At 35.3% G+C, this 20,719-nt stretch overlaps 1 protein-coding gene across 4 annotated transcripts in view; it reads left to right on the plus strand.

The window, feature by feature from the left end:
* LOC149773092 (uncharacterized) overlaps window positions 1-19,980 on the plus strand; it is a 54,326-nt gene extending 34,346 nt beyond the window's left edge. For 2 of the 4 annotated variants that reach the window (XM_089946908.1, XM_089946910.1), the window contains exons 9-10: window positions 9,471-9,625; window positions 11,761-19,980. In XM_089946908.1, coding sequence (XP_089803034.1) covers window positions 9,471-9,625; window positions 11,761-12,312 — 707 coding nt within the window. In that variant the 3' untranslated portion in view covers window positions 12,313-19,980. The remainder of the gene's footprint in view (window positions 1-9,470; window positions 9,626-11,760) is intronic. The other 2 variants (XR_016417498.1, XM_089946909.1) reach the window with 2 other exon arrangements.
* The last annotated feature ends 739 nt before the right edge of the window (window positions 19,981-20,719 follow it).

A 20,719-nucleotide genomic window follows, 5' to 3' on the forward strand; every position in this document is an offset into this window, starting at 1 on the left:
AGTTTATAAGAAAACTGAATGCTAGAGGGCTAGCATTTTGTGACCTCTGCAAGAAAGATCTGAAATACGGTAATCACGGTTGGAAGAGTTTGGAACAGCACCTACAAAAGAAGCTGCATACGGAAAAATTGAAGCTCAGAAGACATCTGGAGAAAGTGCAGTTAATTACTCTAAGAAGAAAGATTTCTTGCATGAGAGAACAGATGTAGCCCACTGTCAGAATATGTGCACTGCATGTCACCAATACAAGCACCAGCTTGAAAGGAAAATGGCTGTCATTGAGAAGGAAAAGAAACAATTGCACATTGAGCCAGAAAAGTCAGTGGTAACAAAAAGAAAGGCTAAAGAAATCTTTTCCAAAGCTGCAAAAAGAGCTCAACTGTCGTATCAACAGGTTTTGTTCATTGGGGAAAAAGACAAGTGAATGTATGGGATTATTTGTATATAGTTGATGTACTTAGGTGTTTATTTTACAGATTTCTTATAAAAAGAGAGAAGTATAATATATTTGCTGCAAAAATTTAGAAATTATTGTGACTTAATTACGATGTAAACACTGACATGCACATGAAATAACTTCAGCATCAGTAGTATTGGAGAACAAATTCATGCGGCAATAAATATTGTGACATTATTGAATTAAAGTTGAACATTTTTGGTAAGTTTATTAGTTTTTCAGATGATTATTTTGGCTTATCTTATGATCATAAGTTGCACCAGAAGCAGTTTTTTTATGTGTGTAAAATGCATTTTTGGACACTCATTGGGGGAGGACACCCAACCCCCCCTTTAAATTTTGTCAGACCAAAATCATTCAGCAGAAATATGGACAGGTTACATGGATCAAATATCCCATAACCTGTCCCAGCTGATGATTCTAATGATATCCTCCTCACACTGATGGCCTGTTTCAATTGCAACCAGCCTAGGCCATATACTAGGGATCACGAAGGGCCAACCATCAATATTATGGGTTCAATCAATAACAGCCCAGGCTTCCCATGTGTCCAACCTGACTTTTGCAGACATGTCTAACTCATACCACCTCATGATACTCTTGAGGCATGATACCACAAGTAGATCCTCAAGCCTCAACAGATGTCACTTTGCAATTTCTCTACCCTCAGCAACAAGAAGAGCCTCTTTACTCTGTGACTGTCTTGAAGTCACAGTTTCTAATTCAGGGCGTTCGATGAGTTTAGTGAGCGACAGACTTCGTCCCTCTTTGCCAAGTAAGTCTCGTACATTACAGGGACCGTAGCCTTACTCCACACAACCAAGATGATGTTGCTTTTTCTCCCACTACTGTCATCTATTCTGCCCTATGCAAGGGCACGGGAAAATGTTTTTTCTACTTCCAGAGCTTTGTCCTCCTCTGATGACTTCATCAACAACATGCACCAGCCCTCCAGCATCTGTTGATCTTACTATGAATGAAAGGTTCTGACTTTAGTTAAGTTTGCAGTCTGGGAGAGTTATGTGCTTGCTGGCCCGCCTTTATCATCAGTTCATTGGCAGTTCTAACATTTGCACTACCACTTGCTTTTCAATTGGATCCCCAGCATTGACAGTAATCTCACTGCATTGGGGATGACATAGCCACACTCCATATGTCTGGAACAGATAGCCTTTGTTGATGCTACACACTTAGTGAGCAATATCGTTAACATGACTTCATTGTTGGACTTTTGTTCTCTCTTTCTCTCTTCCAACCTACGGAACATAGCTTATCTTTTCCCACTCAGAATACCTCAGGGCATGCATGGAAGTTGGTCTCAAGCTAAGAGCATGGCCTTTGTCCTGTACCTTATGTTTAATGTCCCGATGGATGAAGTATGCAAACAAGCCATCAAGGAGACACATTTCTCTCCCATCTGCAACCACAGATTTCAATACAGGGATAGTACAGGGAATCAACAAAAGGCCCCAAGGGCCACTTATAGAACAAATTCATGTGGCAATAAATATTGTGATAATTATTGAAGTCAAGTTGAACATTTTTGGTGAGTTTAGTAGTTTTTCAGATGATTATTATGGCTTATTTTGTGATCATAAGTTGCATCAGAAGCAGTTTTTTATGAGTATAAAATGCATTTTTTGACCTCTGAAAGCCATCTTATCAAAGCTGCAACAATTGCATACTATGCGGATATAGCATAGAGAGGGTTCTATTGTTGGTTCCACACCTTTTTCTTGGTATCAGTGGCTATGACTTTCTATGTCTGGTCATCGGCCTAAACACCCTCAATCCATTTAACTATGCCCCTTGGTTCGAACTGGAAACAGCACAGCACATTTTTAACAAATTGAATATCCATGAGGGAGACTTTGCCATCACTGTGGGTTTGGATGGCGCTTACCTTTATGTCTCTATTCATAAGGCTCTCAGGACATTCCTGCGATTTGAATACAATATCGTATATCAATTAAGGGCACCCCAGTTGAGGCTCAACATTGGCCCTGGGGCCTTTCCTCATCTGACAAATCAAGTAATGGCTCATGTTCGAACAATTTTTATGGTGACAACATCAAGTTACCTGGACAACATCCTGCAGCAACATCAGCAAGTTAGCTCTAGCCAGACATGATAGCCCTTGTTACCAGTCTGGACTTCTCATCAACAAGGAAAAATCTGACCTAGTAGCATCTCAACGATTCATACACCTTGGTATGGACTTCAGTACACAGGCACCATATTTTGTTTTCCTCAGGATCGGGCATTGAAACGACCCATGGTAGCACCTCGTTTCGAGGAATTCTATCCACATGGGATTGCTCAACACTGCAGTGGACAACAAGGTCCTAGGTCACCTTCTTCTGCATTTCTACACAAATGGAGTCATCATGTTTGCCCACTGGACCATCTTCTCAACATCTGCACCCAACTGAGGCACCATAGGATGAATTGGGAGCAACCTAACTTGACTCATGGCATGTATGCACATACATGTCCACTTGCTCGAGATTACAGTCTGTACCGATGCAAGTGTGAAAGGCTGGGGAGTCCGCCCATTACCATCATTTCAGGATGCCAGTGGTGAATGCTTCCACAGGAATGACATTTTCATATCACCAATTCTGAAAAGGATGGCCATTGTGAAAGCCTTTCATTGGGGGCAAGAATATTTAGATAGCAAGGGAGTTTTCATTTTGTCTGACAATTCTACAATGGTGACTTACCTCAACAACAAGGATTATCTCAGTCCTACAGTGGTGATTTATCTCCATCAACAAGGAGGACCCTAGTCCTCATACCTTTGCGTCAATATGTGGACTTATCTCAAACAACAAGGAGGAACTCAATTCTACAATGGTGATTCATCTTCAACAACAAGGAGAACCCCTGTCCCCAGTCCTTTGTATCTTGGTGTGGGACTTGTTGAAGTGGTGTTGTCATCAACAAACTATACAGGTTCACCATATCCCAGGACTCCTCAACGCACTGACCGACCTTCATCACGGAACAATCGACTAGTACAGAAGGAATGGTCGCTCCATCCCTCGATTCCCACTCAGATCTGTACCTAATTGAACCAACCGTTGGTGAGCCTGTTTGCACAAATAGGAATGCCAAAAACCCCATCCTTTGTCTCTCCCATCCCAAACCCACAGCTTGGGCAGTGTATGCTCTGTCGTTGGATTGGACCAACCTGAACTCATACACCAACCCCTGACACCTCTGATTCAAAAGTGAAACAGAAAGCAAGGGAATTACCTCATCCTCATGAGGGAGAAGTTGTGGATTAACTACCTCATCAATCTTGCATCAGAAACCCCACAGAATATGCAGGGATGGTCCTGGCTTTTAAAAAGCTGTCGCCAAAAAAATCGCCAGCCTCAATATTTTGTCGCCAATTTTCAAAAAAGTGTCGCCAGAACAAGTAGTGTACATTTTTCCAAGTGTTAATTTAGTTTATTAATGTAGCAGGCAATGAAAATTACAAAAGATGGGTTAGTTAATACTTTAATTACAACAAGCATTAACAAAATGTTACAAAGTGTTACATGAAGATCCGTCGCGATTTTAGGGCTGCCCACTTGATGAATGCAGTTTCAAAGTCTAATTTTTCACATCTGTACATGCTGTTTCTCATTAAATTCTCGAGAGATGAGATGCAGAGTTTATTTCTGATGTCAGTTTTTATGAGGTTCATCTTACTGAATCCACGTTCACAGTCTACAGTGCTGACAGGTGACACCAGTAGTCTCTCAGCAGCCCTCCCCCCATGGCTAGCTTCACAAAGCTTGTAGTGAATTACTTCCTAAATCCCAAGAATGATCACTGAATGCTGTATAAATTTTCTCGACAAGCAAAATAGGATCTCCATTCCCACGAATGAAACTTACACGAGTCAACACCTGGCAATATTGGACCGTATATATAAGCATAAATTCACCCCCCAATTTAGGGATTCTTTCACTACTGTATTTTGAGAAATAATTATTTTTAATTATGCAAAACTGGTTGGGTTTTTTTGCTATTTCTTGTTGTGGAGTTTAAGTCTCTGCAGCCGTAACACGGGATTGATGGCAAAAGAAAAAGATCAATGAGTAAAATGCTGCACTGGCGACAGATATAATTGTGATTGAGATTTTTTCCATTTGCTTTGTATTTATACACAGTAGTCGGTACTTAAAAGGTTATCAGTTTTCTATGAAGGTTCAGCAAAACTACTGTATTGGTATATGAAAAAAAAAAAAAAACAGAAGGATTAGCCATTCAATTACTTGTATCTGTTCTATTCGCGTCTTCAGAAGTCGGTCAGTTGTAGGTATAGTTCGGTAGCATGATTGACTGTATCACAGCATACAGTACTCAGCCCAAATGTCAGCTTAAGCAGATTATGATGTAACAATGCACTGTAAAGATGGGGTTGTCAGTACGGACAAAGGATCGTTTGTGTAACAGATTCATTGCAATGCATTGCTTAGTTAAGTTTGTGGCTTCCTTTCGTTCTCCCTTTTAATTTATCCAGTCCAAATCCATGAGTGTATGTACAAATTAAATAACCAAAAAGTCTGTCGCCAAAAAAATCGCCAGATGGGATATTTTTGTCGCCAATAAGGAAAAAATATCGCAGTTTGCGACATTGGCGAAGCCCAGGACGATCCCTGATATGGGTTTTCCTTCATCTATGTATATAACCACAATAGCAGTTGTTTCATCCTTGTCTGGAGCACCAAACCTGCAAGTCTGGATCATCTCAAACAGGCCCTCAAAATTCAACCTTTTTGCAACCAGGCATGATGGCCCCCTACTCTAAAAGCATATGAAGTCAGTGGCACAGTTTGACCCAGTGGTGCACAAATGAACATGTCCTACCTCTCCAGGCATCAATACCACATATAGCTAACATCCTCCTGTGGCTGTTTGGAGAGAAGATATTGGACAAAACCAGAACTTGTCATACCTTCTCACCAACTTTGTGTATACACGGCCAGAAACATTAACCCTAGGCCCAAAGCAGAACCTATCTTGGGCATTAACCTTGATGGATAAGAAAACTTTTGAACCATTTTCAGTGGCAGCTCTGGCGCTCCATTTCCTACAAGACCTGCTTCCTCATGGCATTAGCAAATGCAGGCAGAATTCGCAAAATACATGCCCTATCAGCAGACCTGATTTACATGCAAGTTCAGACAAGACAGGTCAGTCTTATGATGGCATCCTCTTTCCTTGCTGAGAACCATCTTTCTTCCACGGGTAGCTAAACTTTTGTCAGAAACTCTCTGTCTCCTCTGGACACATCAACTAAAGGCCACTTACAAGACCCAGTCTGGGCTTTCAAATAATTCATTAATCTGAACAGAGCTGCTGCTTGGAGGGAGGTCATGCCTCTTTCTACTTCTCATAAAAGGACAGGATTATCGATTGGAACAGAATATCATGTCCTGGAGTAAGCAAGTTATTTGCTCAGCATATAGGGAAATATTTAGCCCAGCTCAAAGAACTTGTATGCACTTCGGCTCAAGAGGATTGAGCGGTTGCCACCAACCTAGCATCATACCGGAACTGTTTGCTGACAGACATCAGTCAGGCTGTGGGATGAATATTGGAGTCCATATTCTCTAGCATTTATCTCCAAGATCTGTCATCAAAGTGAGGCCAGTTTAATCTGGTAGGACCTATAACCACAGTTCAACAGATCTCCCTTTTAGATTAATCGACAACTTCTTAGACGCAGCTTCATGACTTGGTGGATTTGCAGTGGGAAACTTTTTCTCTTTTGAAGCTGCTGAATCAATGGTCATGTGCGCATGGGATTTTCACTGAAAGACTTCTTACAACGTCTAGTTAGTCATATATGGAGATGGTGCTGATCTTACTTTTAATATGATCCCCATAGCAGCTATCTTGAAAATATTTTTTATCACTACTTCTAGATGGCTTGTCACAGGATGAAGCCGGGTTGGGACTGGATTAGGAAAGACACCAAAAGCAGCTGCGTTTACAAGATGTTTATTTATAAATGCAATTTAAATATAAACAAATCTGACACCATTATAAACAAAAAGATAAGGAAAATTATAAAGTTCCTAACATGGAACTATCATCAACAAAGAACTCAACGAGAGAAAAACTCAACATTAATTTAACGAATGGAATTTCAAAACAAACTAAAAGTGACCTACACCCCAGTATAAAGAGTCTTGAATGTATCGTTCAAATAACAATTTAGAAAAGAATGTAATTATGTATTGTTCAAATAACGATTTAGAAAAGAATGTAATTATGTATCATTCAAATAGCGATTTAGAAAAGAAGGTAAATTTTAACTTATCGTTCATAAAACGAAATTGAAAAGCAGTGTAAATTACGAACCTTTCGAGCGTTCATATAACAATAGGAATGAATGAAATCATGAACCTATCGATCGTTCACACAACGGCATTGCAATATGAATGAACAACATTATAAACCTATCAATCATTCACATAACGATATAGCAATACGTGTAATCATGAACCTATCGATCGTAAACCGATATTGAAATAGGAATGAATGAAATGATGAACCTATCGAGCGTTCATATAATGACATAACAATAGGAATGAATGACATTATGAACCTATCAATTGTTCATATAACGACATAACAGGAATGAATGAAATGAACCCATCGATTGTTCATAGAATGACATAACAATAGGAATGAATGACATTATAAACCTATTGTTCATTCATATAACAACATAACAATAGGAATGAATGACATTATGAACCTATCGATCGTTCATATAATGACATAACAATAGGAATGAATGAAATGATGAACCTATCGATCGTTCATATAGCGACATAACAATAGGAATGAACGACATTATGAACCTATCGATCGTTCATATAACGACATAACAGTAGGAATGAATGACATTATGAACCTATTGATTGTGCATATAACGACATAACAATAGGAATGAATGAAATTATGAAATGCAATTGTGAAAATAACATGGAACACTATAACTATCGTGGCGCCCATTTGACGACCAAGATGTTAACTTGCTCTAGTAAATGGCCAGAGAAGCACCCACGCATGGTCCACTCCTCTCAGTCTGTTGAAGGATCCCTTACATCACAGACCCGTTGGTCGCAAAGCCCTGGTCCCTCGCATCGAGAAAACCAGTCCATTCTTCCGATCCAATGTCACCAAAACACAGCATATACGTCACACAAAACCCCACAGAGTTCTTTGACTCCACATCAAATGATGTACAAGGCATGGCAGGCATGTATAAAGCAGCTCTACAGCTGGTGACTCCACATCAAACCATATACAAGGCATGGCATTTAGGCAGCTAAAAAGATAACTAAACTGTGTAGTACTTATGACACGGTTAAGTACTTCTGCATTGATATATGTAGCGCATGCACGCACATGAATTCTATACCCATTACATTATTCATTTAATGCAAACAGCGTATATTTAAATTCAAGTTGTCTGTTCAGTTGCAACAAATAGCTAACTCGAACCAGACCATTAGTATTTATAATATAGCGTTGTATAACCTAGGTATTGACTCTCCGTAGAATTTAGAATAAATATATGTTTCCTGCTCATTAGCTACTGCATTCAATGAATATGTTTGCAGATATAAGTCTTTTTGAAACGTTAAGGTTCTAAAACATCTAAAGTATGAAAACAATTCCGTCATATAGACGAATAATAATAAAGAATTTCATTACCTCTACAGCTGGAGATTTGCTTCCTTAAAGGGGTTAGCTTTCTGACAAGACTTGGCGTAATGTGATTTGGTTATAGAGAATTTGCTCTATATGTACACTAGCAGTGACAGATACGCACAGCTAGGTACTTAGGTTTCCTGCTGCTGGCAATTTGTTCGTGCAGCATGGTCTGAGTTTCGCTCAGGATTTCAAAATAACTAAGCCAAAAAAATATACCACCCTTGGGTGACACTGTACGCAGCAGTGAAACCTGAGTACATTTTTGACAACATATTCATATTGATACAACTCCTACACAATTCCGTGATATGGCTGCGCGCAGGTCACTTCAACATTGTGCTTTTACCAAAAGACTTTGTATAATGTCAGGTTGATATTTAATAGAAATGGTGCCAATCTGATTCCAAACATGTCTACCATGGCATCCATCTTGAAAATCACACAATTATGGGGTTTCCACCAGAGCACTTCTTACGTTACCTTGTTGGTCCCAAATGTAAATGCACCAAGTTGGTATCTAGTATGTCCACCACAGCTGCTAAAAATTTTGTTATCACTGAAGGCTATCAAAAAAAGATGGTTTCAACAGTTGTCAGTTAATACAAGAAATGGTTTTATCTTGAATTCCTGGAAGTTCTTGTTAGTTACAATTTGTTACAGCATAGCAGACAGATGTGCTTAGTCATGAGTAATCCATCAAGTATACAGTGTGCCAATGCCAGTAATTTTTGTCAGTCAAGTAGGTTGGTCTAACTGGCCTTATTTATAGTAAGACTTATCTGGTATTTAGTCCAATATGCTTGAATATTCATATGAGGTTGATGCTAATATTTTGCCTTGGCCTACTGCAAGTGAGTGACTCTGGGCATCTTAATGCCCATTTATCTGTGACTGGGGGCATTGTAATTTGTTTATGCCCATCTATCCCTGGTAATCTTGTAAACACAATTATCCAAGAACCACTCAGGATAGAGTGAAATTGATACTCATGGGCTGTTCCTAGCAGGCAAGACGTCATTTTGATGAATTATTTTGTTTACTTGTTGGAAGCATACTTTTTCGTCAAAAAATGTTTAGCTTGAATTAGGCAAATGAATTTCATATTTATGTTTTCTATTTGCCTATTTAATTGACCACAGTAATTAGATTTATATGCCAGTTGCACATGCATCAGGTTTCGTTTTTACTTTCTAAATTTTTGAATTTGGTAATAGCAGTGGAAATATGATTTGTCAATGCAAACTAGTTTTTTAGATCTACAGACAAAAAATTTATTCTCTAGGGGATAATTGCTTCCAATGTCAGTACTGTCAAAGACTCTTCAGTAGAAGTGAACTAGATGGAAATTTGGATCCCATGGAGAAACACAAGGAGAGGTGTCCAGATTGTTTGTTTGTGCAGATAAACAACAACAATTGTTTACAATCGCCATGCCAGGTACATTACAGTATAATTCTTAAAAAATAAATGGCTTAGTGTTTCAGAGACACATCTACTTATCTCTCTGTTATCTGTCTGTCTGTCTGTCTACTCATTGGGATATCTACCTTAACCTGGTTCATTAGTTTATAAGGAACACTAGTGGAGTGTGGTGGTGGTGGTGGGGCTTTATTGGAAATATAATTTCTTTATGAACAAAGAAAAAATACATAGACATCCCTGGAATTGGGTTAGATCTCTGCCTCTTTGTCTGTGCATGTACATATGTATGCAGATATGTACAGTCTGTTTTGATTTTAACTTATTTATGAAGAGCAAATATTTTTACAGTACATTCGGAAAATCTTTGTTCCTTTTGTCTGTGAAGTTGTTCTGAAATAACAACTTCTAAAACAACCAGTAATTATATATAATAAAAGTGAAAAGTGTGTTCCCTGAACTAATTATGTCTTGAATAATGAATTATCAGATTAATGAGATGCTCCGTCTCTATGATTGTTTTAATTTTCCTGCAGTAAATAAAGAGTCCCATATCTTCACCTATTGGGAGGGAATGTGTCCAGGCCAGGTATGAACAATGGGTTAATTAATGTCACATGCACAACATATTCTACCTGTATATGATTCTGAGTTAAGTATTGTTAATGTTTTTGTTAGGATTTTTTATTTGCAATCAACAACGCGTAACCATGACAACACAAAATACAAAAGATATGAAGATAAGCAGCATTTGCTGCCCACTTATTCAGTGGTTTGTTATTCTTTTGTACATTTTCTATTTAGCATGTGACATTTTTGATAACCCACGGATATTTTGATATTGAATGCACATTTCTTTGTATATCATCACTCTGAGAAATCTTGGCGATTGGTGGCAATATGCGTTTGTGCCTTGTAGTAAGATAAAGTACATTATCATTGATGATACACACATTTTTGACTATTGCTTGTAAGTGATTCCATTTTGAGAACTGTTTCCTGCAGGTTACTTTGAGATATCTGTCTTATATTTGAGGATGTCACTGACACATGATTGCATGTGTTTGACCACAATATCAGGAGTGCCAGTAAGGCAGATTTTTGTTACAGTAAAAGCATGATTATACTCAAATGCTCAAATTCAAGGTTGTTTTCCACATTCAAACAAAATTCATTTTGGAAACATTTGCCAAACAGAAAATGTAGTTTCCTGTCACCCCATGTCATGGAGGGAGCCAAAACTTCATAATTATGTCAAATTTGCAACATTGCAAGAGATTTTTATTTAACCAGTTAAATAGACTGTACATTTGCAGGTGTGCTCAATTTATAATTTATACCATTTTATTCAGTGTCCCATTATACCTCAATGAACTATTTCGTGTTAGAAAACGTGAACTCTCCCAATTTAACATCAATTTCAGTTAATCACCTTTCCATTCCCAAACCAAATAAAGAACTCATTCAGAAAAGTTTTCAGTATTCAGGGTCACTAATTTGTAACAGAATCCCAAGGGAAATAGAGAAAGTACAAATCTAAACACATCTAATTATCAAATTCAATGAGCCTGTTTGATTTGACAAATACATTGCAACTTAAAGTATAAATTCTTAAACATTCCACTTTGTTGTCTTAATATTTGTGTACAGTATATACACACTGTAGTTAGCTGGAGCATGCTCTTGCAAAAGTTTATGTTTATTATCTCCATATATAAAGCTTATTATGAATGCATTTTATTATTGTGTGTGCAGCTGTTTGCATCGACTCTTTATGTAAATATGCATGTAATAGAGAGCCACACAGAAGTTTAGTTTCATGTAACTGTGTCAACCTCTTTAAATAAAAAACATCATCATCATTATTATTAGTCGCTTGTTTTGAATGGAAGATGTGAGAACTATCTGTCACATAGATTAATTTGTGTATTTCAAAATATTTTTAAGTGGTCTTCCTTGAAACTCTGTTGTGATAACTTTAACCATATTAAACATATGTCAGCTATATCATTGATTTCTTTTCACTACAAAGCCATCAGTAATTTTAATTTATTGACCAACACATCTGAAGCCAATTAGACAAAGGACAAGTATTGGGTATCAAAAAGAAGGTGGCTTTGGCCTAATTAATCATTTATCTTATCCCTTAATAGGTTACAGGTAAAGAGGATGGACCAGTAGGTGAAATGGTGAAAGGTAAATGCAGTGAAGGCAAAACTAGCAGGGAGGACTCACCTCCAGTGGTAGACAGAACCGGTCAGCTGGAACAAAACTTTTTACAGCAAGGTTTGGAAGAGAAAGATGTAGAAATAGCTGTTGAGGCTAAAGGAAAAATAGAAAAAGTTGAAAACAAATTGAATCTTAGCAGTTCTTTTGAAGAGAAGCAATATCCTCTCAACAAAATGGCTTCTGTGATGATGGGAGGAGAGGAATGTCAGCATCCTGGTGATTCATCTGGGGTAGGACAGGTGGTCAATCACACTGATATCAAATGTCCTAGTGACTCAAACATTATGGAAGAAGAGACAAACTTGTCATTGGTAGCACGTAATGCCAACTCAGATATTCTAAATCAGACTGACCAACAAGGCTCTGAAGTAAACAATCTCAATGGAGTTGATTTAAGTATGACAGAGAAGAAGACTTCATTTAATCTAGAAGGAGATCTACCCCCCAAAAGTAGTCTCTTTCTGGAGTTGCTTTAATGTTTTTAAGTCAAATTTGTCTCTTGCAGCAATCTTTAAAACCATGTGAAAAATGACCTTCAGATTTTGGATGGTTGTTTATGATTTGGAAGCAAACTTTTAAGACAGGTTTGACTGTACTTGTCACTGGTGGCTGTGTGGCTAATGTTGCAAAGCAGGGGCTAAAAGCTCAGCTTTTGAGCAGATAAAAATTTACATGGTAGATAGGAGCACAGTGACAGAAAAGTGAGTCTTAAATCTGAAACATGGTGATCATAGAAGGAGCATCCACTTGAGTATGGGTACAAGGTGCTCCAACACAAGTGATTCTAATGATTGAAAACAGCATCATAAACTGATTTCTAGCAAATTACAAAGGAATTAAAAGCATAACTAGTACATATAATAGGCTTTTCTCAGTGAGGTGGGGTGACTTAAGAGCACTGAATTGATGGATGGCAGATATATAGGAGATGTGAATGTCAGTGAGAGAAATAAAGAAAAGAAAACTGCATCAAGTTTTGCATTTCAATGTATCCTTTTGTTATCTCAAAAATTAGAAGATTTAGCATCATTTGCATTCATCTAAGAACTGGCAGACTTAATACAGATTTTTGATTGAAAATAAGCAAACATCTCCCTTTCAACACAAAGTCTATGAATTATCCAGAATGATGTACCAATCATGTGACCATGTTACACAGTGTGAAAGAGCCAGTACTGGTCAACATAATCAGTATGATGTCAGGTTTGGAGAGTCCAAATTTAAAACTTTTCCTTAAGTCAACATACTGAAATATAAGGAAACCCAAAGCATGAAGGACCTGACATTTACAGTATCTAGAATGTAAAACTACAATATCTTATTATTGTTGTTGTTATTGTTATTCTCACACAGTACAGTAGTCAGTACTGGAGACTTAGATCAAAATGTTGTGGGCTAGTTGAAGTCAGTGCTTATTTTGTGTCCAGTCAATGTCATTCCTGATTCTGACTCTGAACAAGGTCTGTGCTGATTCAAAGTCCAGCCAAGGTCCATGCTGATGCAAAGTCCAGCCAAGGTAAGTGCTGATGTACTTATGAACAGGTCATTTAATCCTCATTGCTTCAGCTGACTGATTGATCAGGGTCCGAGCTTTTTGTCTGTGGTGTTCATCTACAGTTGACTGGTGTCCAATTCACATGGAGTCAAGTTGTTGCTGTGGAAACTGGAATAAATGTTAGCTTTCTGATCCTTGTACAGATTTTGTAAAAACTTTCATCATTTTACCTTTACACATGTGTCAACTTCACATTCCGACAACAAGATTAATATGTTGTATTATTCTATGCCTACAAAACATATCTGGAGTTTTTGAAACTATATATATATATATATATATATATATATATATATATATATATATATATATATATATATATATATATATATATATATATATTTTGGACTTGTACATGAGCATATAGAGTAACTTTTTTCTATACTTTACGTCTAATCATTAAGTTTTCCTTTGAATGTATGCAATTAGTTCACATGTATATATATTTACCTTCCCATTAAAATTTGTAATTCATTAGAATCTTAACAGATTCTGCCATCATTGGCATAAATTAAGGAATAAAATACATTCATTTCCGAATTTATTTTACCAAATTCCTGAAGCCATTCAGTGTTTTAGGAATTTGACAGTGATGGTAAGAGTCTATTTATGTATGTTTATCAAATTCCTTTTTTTTTATTTGTTGTGTTTTGACCATTTGACTATACAGATCTCACATTTGCTATTAAAGTTGACCAGGGGATTGACACAATGAGAGGATCTGATTGTAGTGATCATGATATCTTAGGGCAACTTTTTTTAGTGAATCTTTGACTTCAACATATTGGCGACAAGAAATTGTGACAAATTACTTCATGCTATCAAAAGAAAAGTGTTGAATCTTGCATGTTTGTAGTTGCTTTATTCCAACACAATGTAAATTGCTGATAAGGGTGATGGATTTTTTGGAAATAGTATCCAAGGGATTCTTATGCTGACTTGTGGGTATGACATGGCACTTATAAAACTGGTTGTTATCATCTGGAACCATCAGTTGGATTTAAATCTTACATCAGCTATAGTTTGATTATAACTCCCCATTTGTTTGTACCCTCCTACTGATTTCAGTAACAGAAATATTTAATGTGATAAAAAGTGCACAGAACTTAGTCAGTTCATTAATTGATTTTATAATTTCAAACCTGAATCTGACCAGAGTAGCCCTAACACTGGCATTCTCTGCACCTTTCCTGCCTTACAGACTTTCCATACTAAAACGGCACCATGTTGCATACACTGTGGGCAAGTTGATTTCCTCAAACAACATTGTGACATAGTACTGTATTCATTTAACTGTCAGATAATTCCGTAAATTACCATAATGTTTAGAGTTTAGAGTTATATCCTTTGCACAGATGTACATAGAAATAACACCACTTGTTCAATCCACATGAAAAACAAATTTGTAATTGTCATTCTTTTCCTATTTTTATTTGACATTGTAAAATTTAATATAGAAAGCAGACAACATAGTATTTTCCTTCTACATCAATACATGTGTAGTGATGCATCCACCCCTTCACCAAAAATAGACTTTTCCAGGAACTGGAAATGACTGGCAAACAGGTCATCTTTTACACTGAAAACTTGCATTTGGACTGAAACATGCAGATGATAATGGTGCTATGGTTCCATATGGGCAAAATCAGATTTGAAATTATAAATCAATCAATGGACTAAGTTCTGTGCTTCTTTTATCTCATTTTTGCTTTTCGGCTTTTAGATGGGGGTGGGTTTTACAAACGAATGGGAGGTATGTTCAGACTATAATCCCAGTTCTAGAACCATATGTCTGATATGAGTCATCTAACAGCTAATCACAGATCTAGAACCATATGTCTAATATAAATCTTCTACATTTATAGCATATCTAATACTACATTTGCCTGAATTTTCTCAGAACTTATTGTGATCAACACCATCCTTCACATAATTCTTGAAAAATGAAAGGCAGGATCAGTTTGCTCAATTTTTGGCAATGTCCACTAATTTACATGTATTAAATGCTAATGGAACCATTAATCCCACTAGTATGTAGTGGGGGGGGGGTGAGTAGTTATTGTTAAATTCATCAGTCTGCCTGCAGTCAATATGTCTGTCTGTCTGTCAGTTGCTAAACAGTTTTCTTTAGTATTTCTCAGTAAACTTATTAGACTAGTGGTCCAGATTTGCTTCAGGTTCAGTATTTTTCATGTTTTGGCTGACCATCCATAAACCATATTTCATTTCAGAGGCAAGGCTCCAAAACCTGTTTAAGATATCTGTCTGAAATCTATTACTTATATTTGATGACTGATCATGTACACATGCCATTTGGCATGTACACAATTCAAGCCATCTATCATCGTTCATACTTTTGTTTCTGTTGCAAACTTCCCAAACCAGTCTGTAGTTTCGACAGCCTGGAAACATCCTAGAGTTTAATGGGTTGCCTTGTTGAATTTGTTTTGAAGTTTCTCCTCAAAGTCTTCTCTATCCGAGGGAATATAAATAACAAAACTTATTTAAAAATTCAGATTTTTTAAAATGTATTTTCCGAAGTAATGACTAAATAAAATAAAGTATGTGTGGATCAATTGATAGTACTCCATTGCTGTAATGGCATGCTAGTTAGTTTTGTGTTTTATCTTCTACGTTTATATCTATTTATGCAATGATAAATCAGGCAGTGTAAGCAAGAATTTCAATTTTTCTAGGAGAGAATTCTCCATGAAACTGTTTGTACCTCCTTATAAACTCCTTGAAAAGTACTTTAAAATCAACTCTAGGTCTGTACAAACTATGTAGTCCCTATGTATATGACACATGACATACATGTATACAACATGTACTATTAATACATACATGTATACTACTATTAATACAAACATGTATACTTCTATTAAAATAGATGCACCTTTTGCTATTAAAAAATTGATGGCTTAAAAATCATTGGGGACAGATATAAATGTCTCAATCATCTTATTTTACTTACAAATATATAATAATTTACGAAACTACATCATCATGATCAAAAGTAAATAATGCATGGGGGTTTTACAGTCAGACAAGTTTCATTGAAATATTTGTACTTGATCAGCAATGGCTGTTGTCATCATTTAAAACTTACCACTTACCAATAAGTGCGGGATTGCATAAATTTTTATTTTTAAGCTTTGTAGTATGGGGGGGGGGCATATAGCTAGTACTATGTCTAAAATATTTATGAACAGACAGACAAGTGAACTGTCTATAACAGTTTTGTTTCTAATAAAAAATTATCAAACTTTTCAGGATATTTTAACCAAACTTGTCAAGAAGTTTACACAGAAGTGCCGTTTGATACTTAGAATTTTCTGCATTCAGTATTTTAATTTTATTTTCGTACCGTGGAAGCAAAGTGTAACATATCAATTTTAGTTGTTATGAACTTGAATTTTGAAATTTGATGACAAATTAAACAATCAGATCAGAACTATCTTGAGGATAATGTGTAATGCAGTATAGTATTATGAATATTTAATTTAAAAACTACAACAAAATGTAGTTATCAGACTAGTGTTTCCATCTAACCCTCAACTTAGATATTTCTATGCCTTCAGTGGGCCATTTAGTCATATTTGTGTTCATAAATATTAATTAATTAATATATTTTGCCATGCTGATGCTTGATAGCATTTCTTTTCATTATGTTGATAATAATCAAGAGGTAGTTAGGCCATTGTAACCTGTTTTTAATGCAGTAGTTAGGCCATTGTAACCTGTTTTTAATGCAGTAGTTAGGCTATTGTAACCTGTTTTTAATGCATTGGCACATAAATTGTATATTAATGCCTGTCTCAGCCATTATTTCTATTTGGAAAACAAATTCTTGCTGCTTCTGTGCATTTTATTCACTCACATATTCCAGGTAACTGCATATTGTGCTCTCTTACAATGGTAGTTTTAACTTTGTGTGCCATGTTATAACTCGCATACTTTTTATAATTAATTTTTTAAAAGATAATGTTGAAAAAGGTAGTTTTTATAGTTTTGAAGGAGGAAAAGATTACAGAATAATTATTTTATTTATTTATGAGATTATTGTATGACTGTAAACTTTCTAGAATTCTGTTTTTCTTGCATTTTACTTTATTGTTTTAAAAATGCATCACATATGACTTCTTAAGAATCTTATTATACAACATTGCAAACATTGTTTTAATAGCACAATCAGTTTGATGAAATCATTGTTCTTTCTTAAGAATGTTTTTTGAATAGATCAATATGGATTCATAGTTTTACTGCCTGATGATCAAAGTTGCACTGTCTCATCACAGGTGGCATAAAAATGTCATTTTTTTCTAGTCGCAATGACAGCAGTGACAACAATTTTACAGTTTTGTGTTAGTTTTTGTTAAAGTTTTTCAAGGTTGGATACACAGGTATATTTTTTTAGTCTATCTTTTTTATGTGCAACTTTTATAACTTATAGGGGGATGTTGACATGGCATACACAGGTACAGTTGGGTAACAATAAGTATGAATCGATCAGTTTTGTAAGGAATTCATCATATACATACATGTATATCTAAGTGCACAATATTTTCAGAATTTTCTCCCATATTGTATATATTCACAGAATACATTCATATTATGATCTCTCCCAAACTTTGAAACATGTTGTTAATAATATCATATTTAACAGAATGTCAGCAATGAAATGAATCTGATATATATCATTTTATATGTATTTATATAGTTTAGTGCATGATGGCCATTGTTTGCAAAATAAATCAACTACATATATCTACTAGGGACATGAGTGTCAATCTTATTTCCTTTTTTCAGAGGTGAAGAATACAAGGAAGGAAAAAGAAAAGAACAATGAAAAATTATATGCAAATGTGTACATGAGAGGAATCTCTAAGAAATGCAGCATCATTCTGACAATTCTTAAATGAGAAAGCTAGACATTAAAATGTATGATGACGTAATGCACACTCCTTCAATACTTCATTATTTTTAACATCATTATAATTGTTTTAAAACAAAATTTTATATGTAATGTCAAAAATAGCAAGCAAGAGCAGACAACTATGAAGATATCTACCATCACATATCTTCCAAACTTAGAAAAGTTGAAAATCAATCTAGTTACAAGGGAAATAATCCTTGCATTGCAGATGCAGAAAACACTAAAGCAGACATAAAAAAAAATCTTAGTATTTTGGATTTGTCTAAGCTGATACGTGTACATATATTGCAAAGGAACATACGAAGATGTATGTCCGAATTATGTGTCAGATGTAAACATTTGCAAGGGATGTAATTAAATGTCTCATTGTCTTTGGAGGATAACATAAAATTGTTGGTTTTACAAAAGTATGAACATTTTTTAAACTTTTTTAGGCCAATTCAGTATGGCATAAGTTTGTACAGTGTTCATTTTCATGCTTATGAGTCCATGTTTTATAATTTGTTTCCATTGTATTTTTCCATTGTCAGGAAATTTATAAATTTTATGTTTGGGCATAATGCTAAATATGTCGGGAATAAAACTCTTTTGTTTTGTAGCATCTTTTCAAGAAAGATATAGGTATAGTCAGATAAAAAATATTCTTTTAGATGTTGCATTTTCTGGAAAATGGTGTAGTTTGCCAAGTAGGTTCATTTTCCTTTTATCAATTTTAGATACAACTGTCTTTATCCCTAGTAAACTAGAGCTCATTCTTGACCTTTTGGTGTGAGCAAAGCCGTGCAGAATTTAGGTCAATGATGCTGAATTACCTAGAGTTTTCTTAAATCTTTGAGTCTGATATTTGAGCAATCTTCACGACCATAAAGGGCTGATTGTATCCGTTTTTGTGGTACAAGCTGATGCAAGAGGATTGGATCTAACTTCATTTTTATCAAGCTTTTAATACACGCCCTGTCTAATTTTAACAAAAATTTCATACTGAAGCACACAAGAATTCCATCATGCTCAGTTACATTTAAAATAGTTATAGTATGCATGCCTATTTTCCAGTTAAACTTCTTGCATATTGCTTGCCTGTTCTGATGGAAACTAATGCACAGCTTTTATTTACATTAAAGGTGAAATTCCATGTTATGGAATATATGTTACATATAGGAATATATGTTACATATATCAAGCACATTTTGCAAAAACTCAAGTTATTTGGCATCATTGAAGTTATGTATAGTACAATTAGACCATCTAGTTAATCTATCAAATAATAACTTTTCAGATAGTTTGTATAATACAGTTAATGGAGAAATAGATCTGTAATTGTCTTGGTTACTTTTAGGTTTTATTCCAATTTTCAATATGGGCACAACTAAACTAACTTTCCAATTGCAAGGTACAGTATGAAATACTGGTCTATAACCCTGTGAAACTAATGCTACTGTGTCTTCTGTTGACCATGTTAGAAATAGAAAATTAAAGTTTGCTTTCATAACATAAATATATGTAATCAATATAATTTGCCATGCTAATGCTTGATAACATTTTTTTAAAGTTTGTCAATTAATCCAGCATTAATTAGGTTATTGTGACCTATTTTTCATTCATTAGTTGATAACTTGTACATTAATTGTGATTAAAATACTCTGCCTGACTCAACTATTGTATGTGTTTGTAATTTCTCCTTTAGCTGCTTTTGTGTACTTTATCGTTATATTACAGGTAATCGTGTAATGTACTTTTTAATTATGATTGTTTGACATTCATTCTAACTTCAGTACTTTTTGATAATGGTTACTTATTTTATGAAAACAGTAATATTGAAAAAAGTAATTTTGATGACTGTAACCTTGGGGGATACAGAAGAATTATTTTATTTATGCAATTCATTAGTTTTAAGATTTCCAGAAATCTCAGTTTTTCATGTAGTTAACTTTATTTTTTTTTAAATTTCTCACACATGACTTAATAAGAATTTCATTTGACAAGTTTGTAAAATACCAGACTTATTAACTGTGGAATAGAAGTAAAATATATCCTAGTATTTTTTAACATTTTCATCCTTGATTAAATTATTGTTCTTTCTTAATAAAGCTTTTTAAATGGATTTAAATTCTTAATATTACTGTCTGGCAGTTAGAGTTTTACTGTCTCATCAACATTTGAATGGTGACATGAAAGTTTCTTTCTTTTCAGTTGTTATGACAGCAACATAAAAAATTAATGGTTACTTTTTTTTTCTGTATAATTCACATCTGTCTCTTTTTTATGTACAACATTTATAAAAGTTAGAGTGAGGTGTTGACATATACATGTACTATGTATAGACAGGTGTGTGTTTGTGTGTGTGATTTGGATTTTTAACGTAGTTTTAACAATTTTTCAGTCATGTTGCTAT

This window comes from Sinohyriopsis cumingii, unplaced genomic scaffold (assembly GCF_028554795.1).
Source record: "Sinohyriopsis cumingii isolate HCF-2022 unplaced genomic scaffold, ASM2855479v2 utg000913l, whole genome shotgun sequence".
Taxonomy (NCBI): domain Eukaryota; kingdom Metazoa; phylum Mollusca; class Bivalvia; order Unionida; family Unionidae; genus Sinohyriopsis; species Sinohyriopsis cumingii.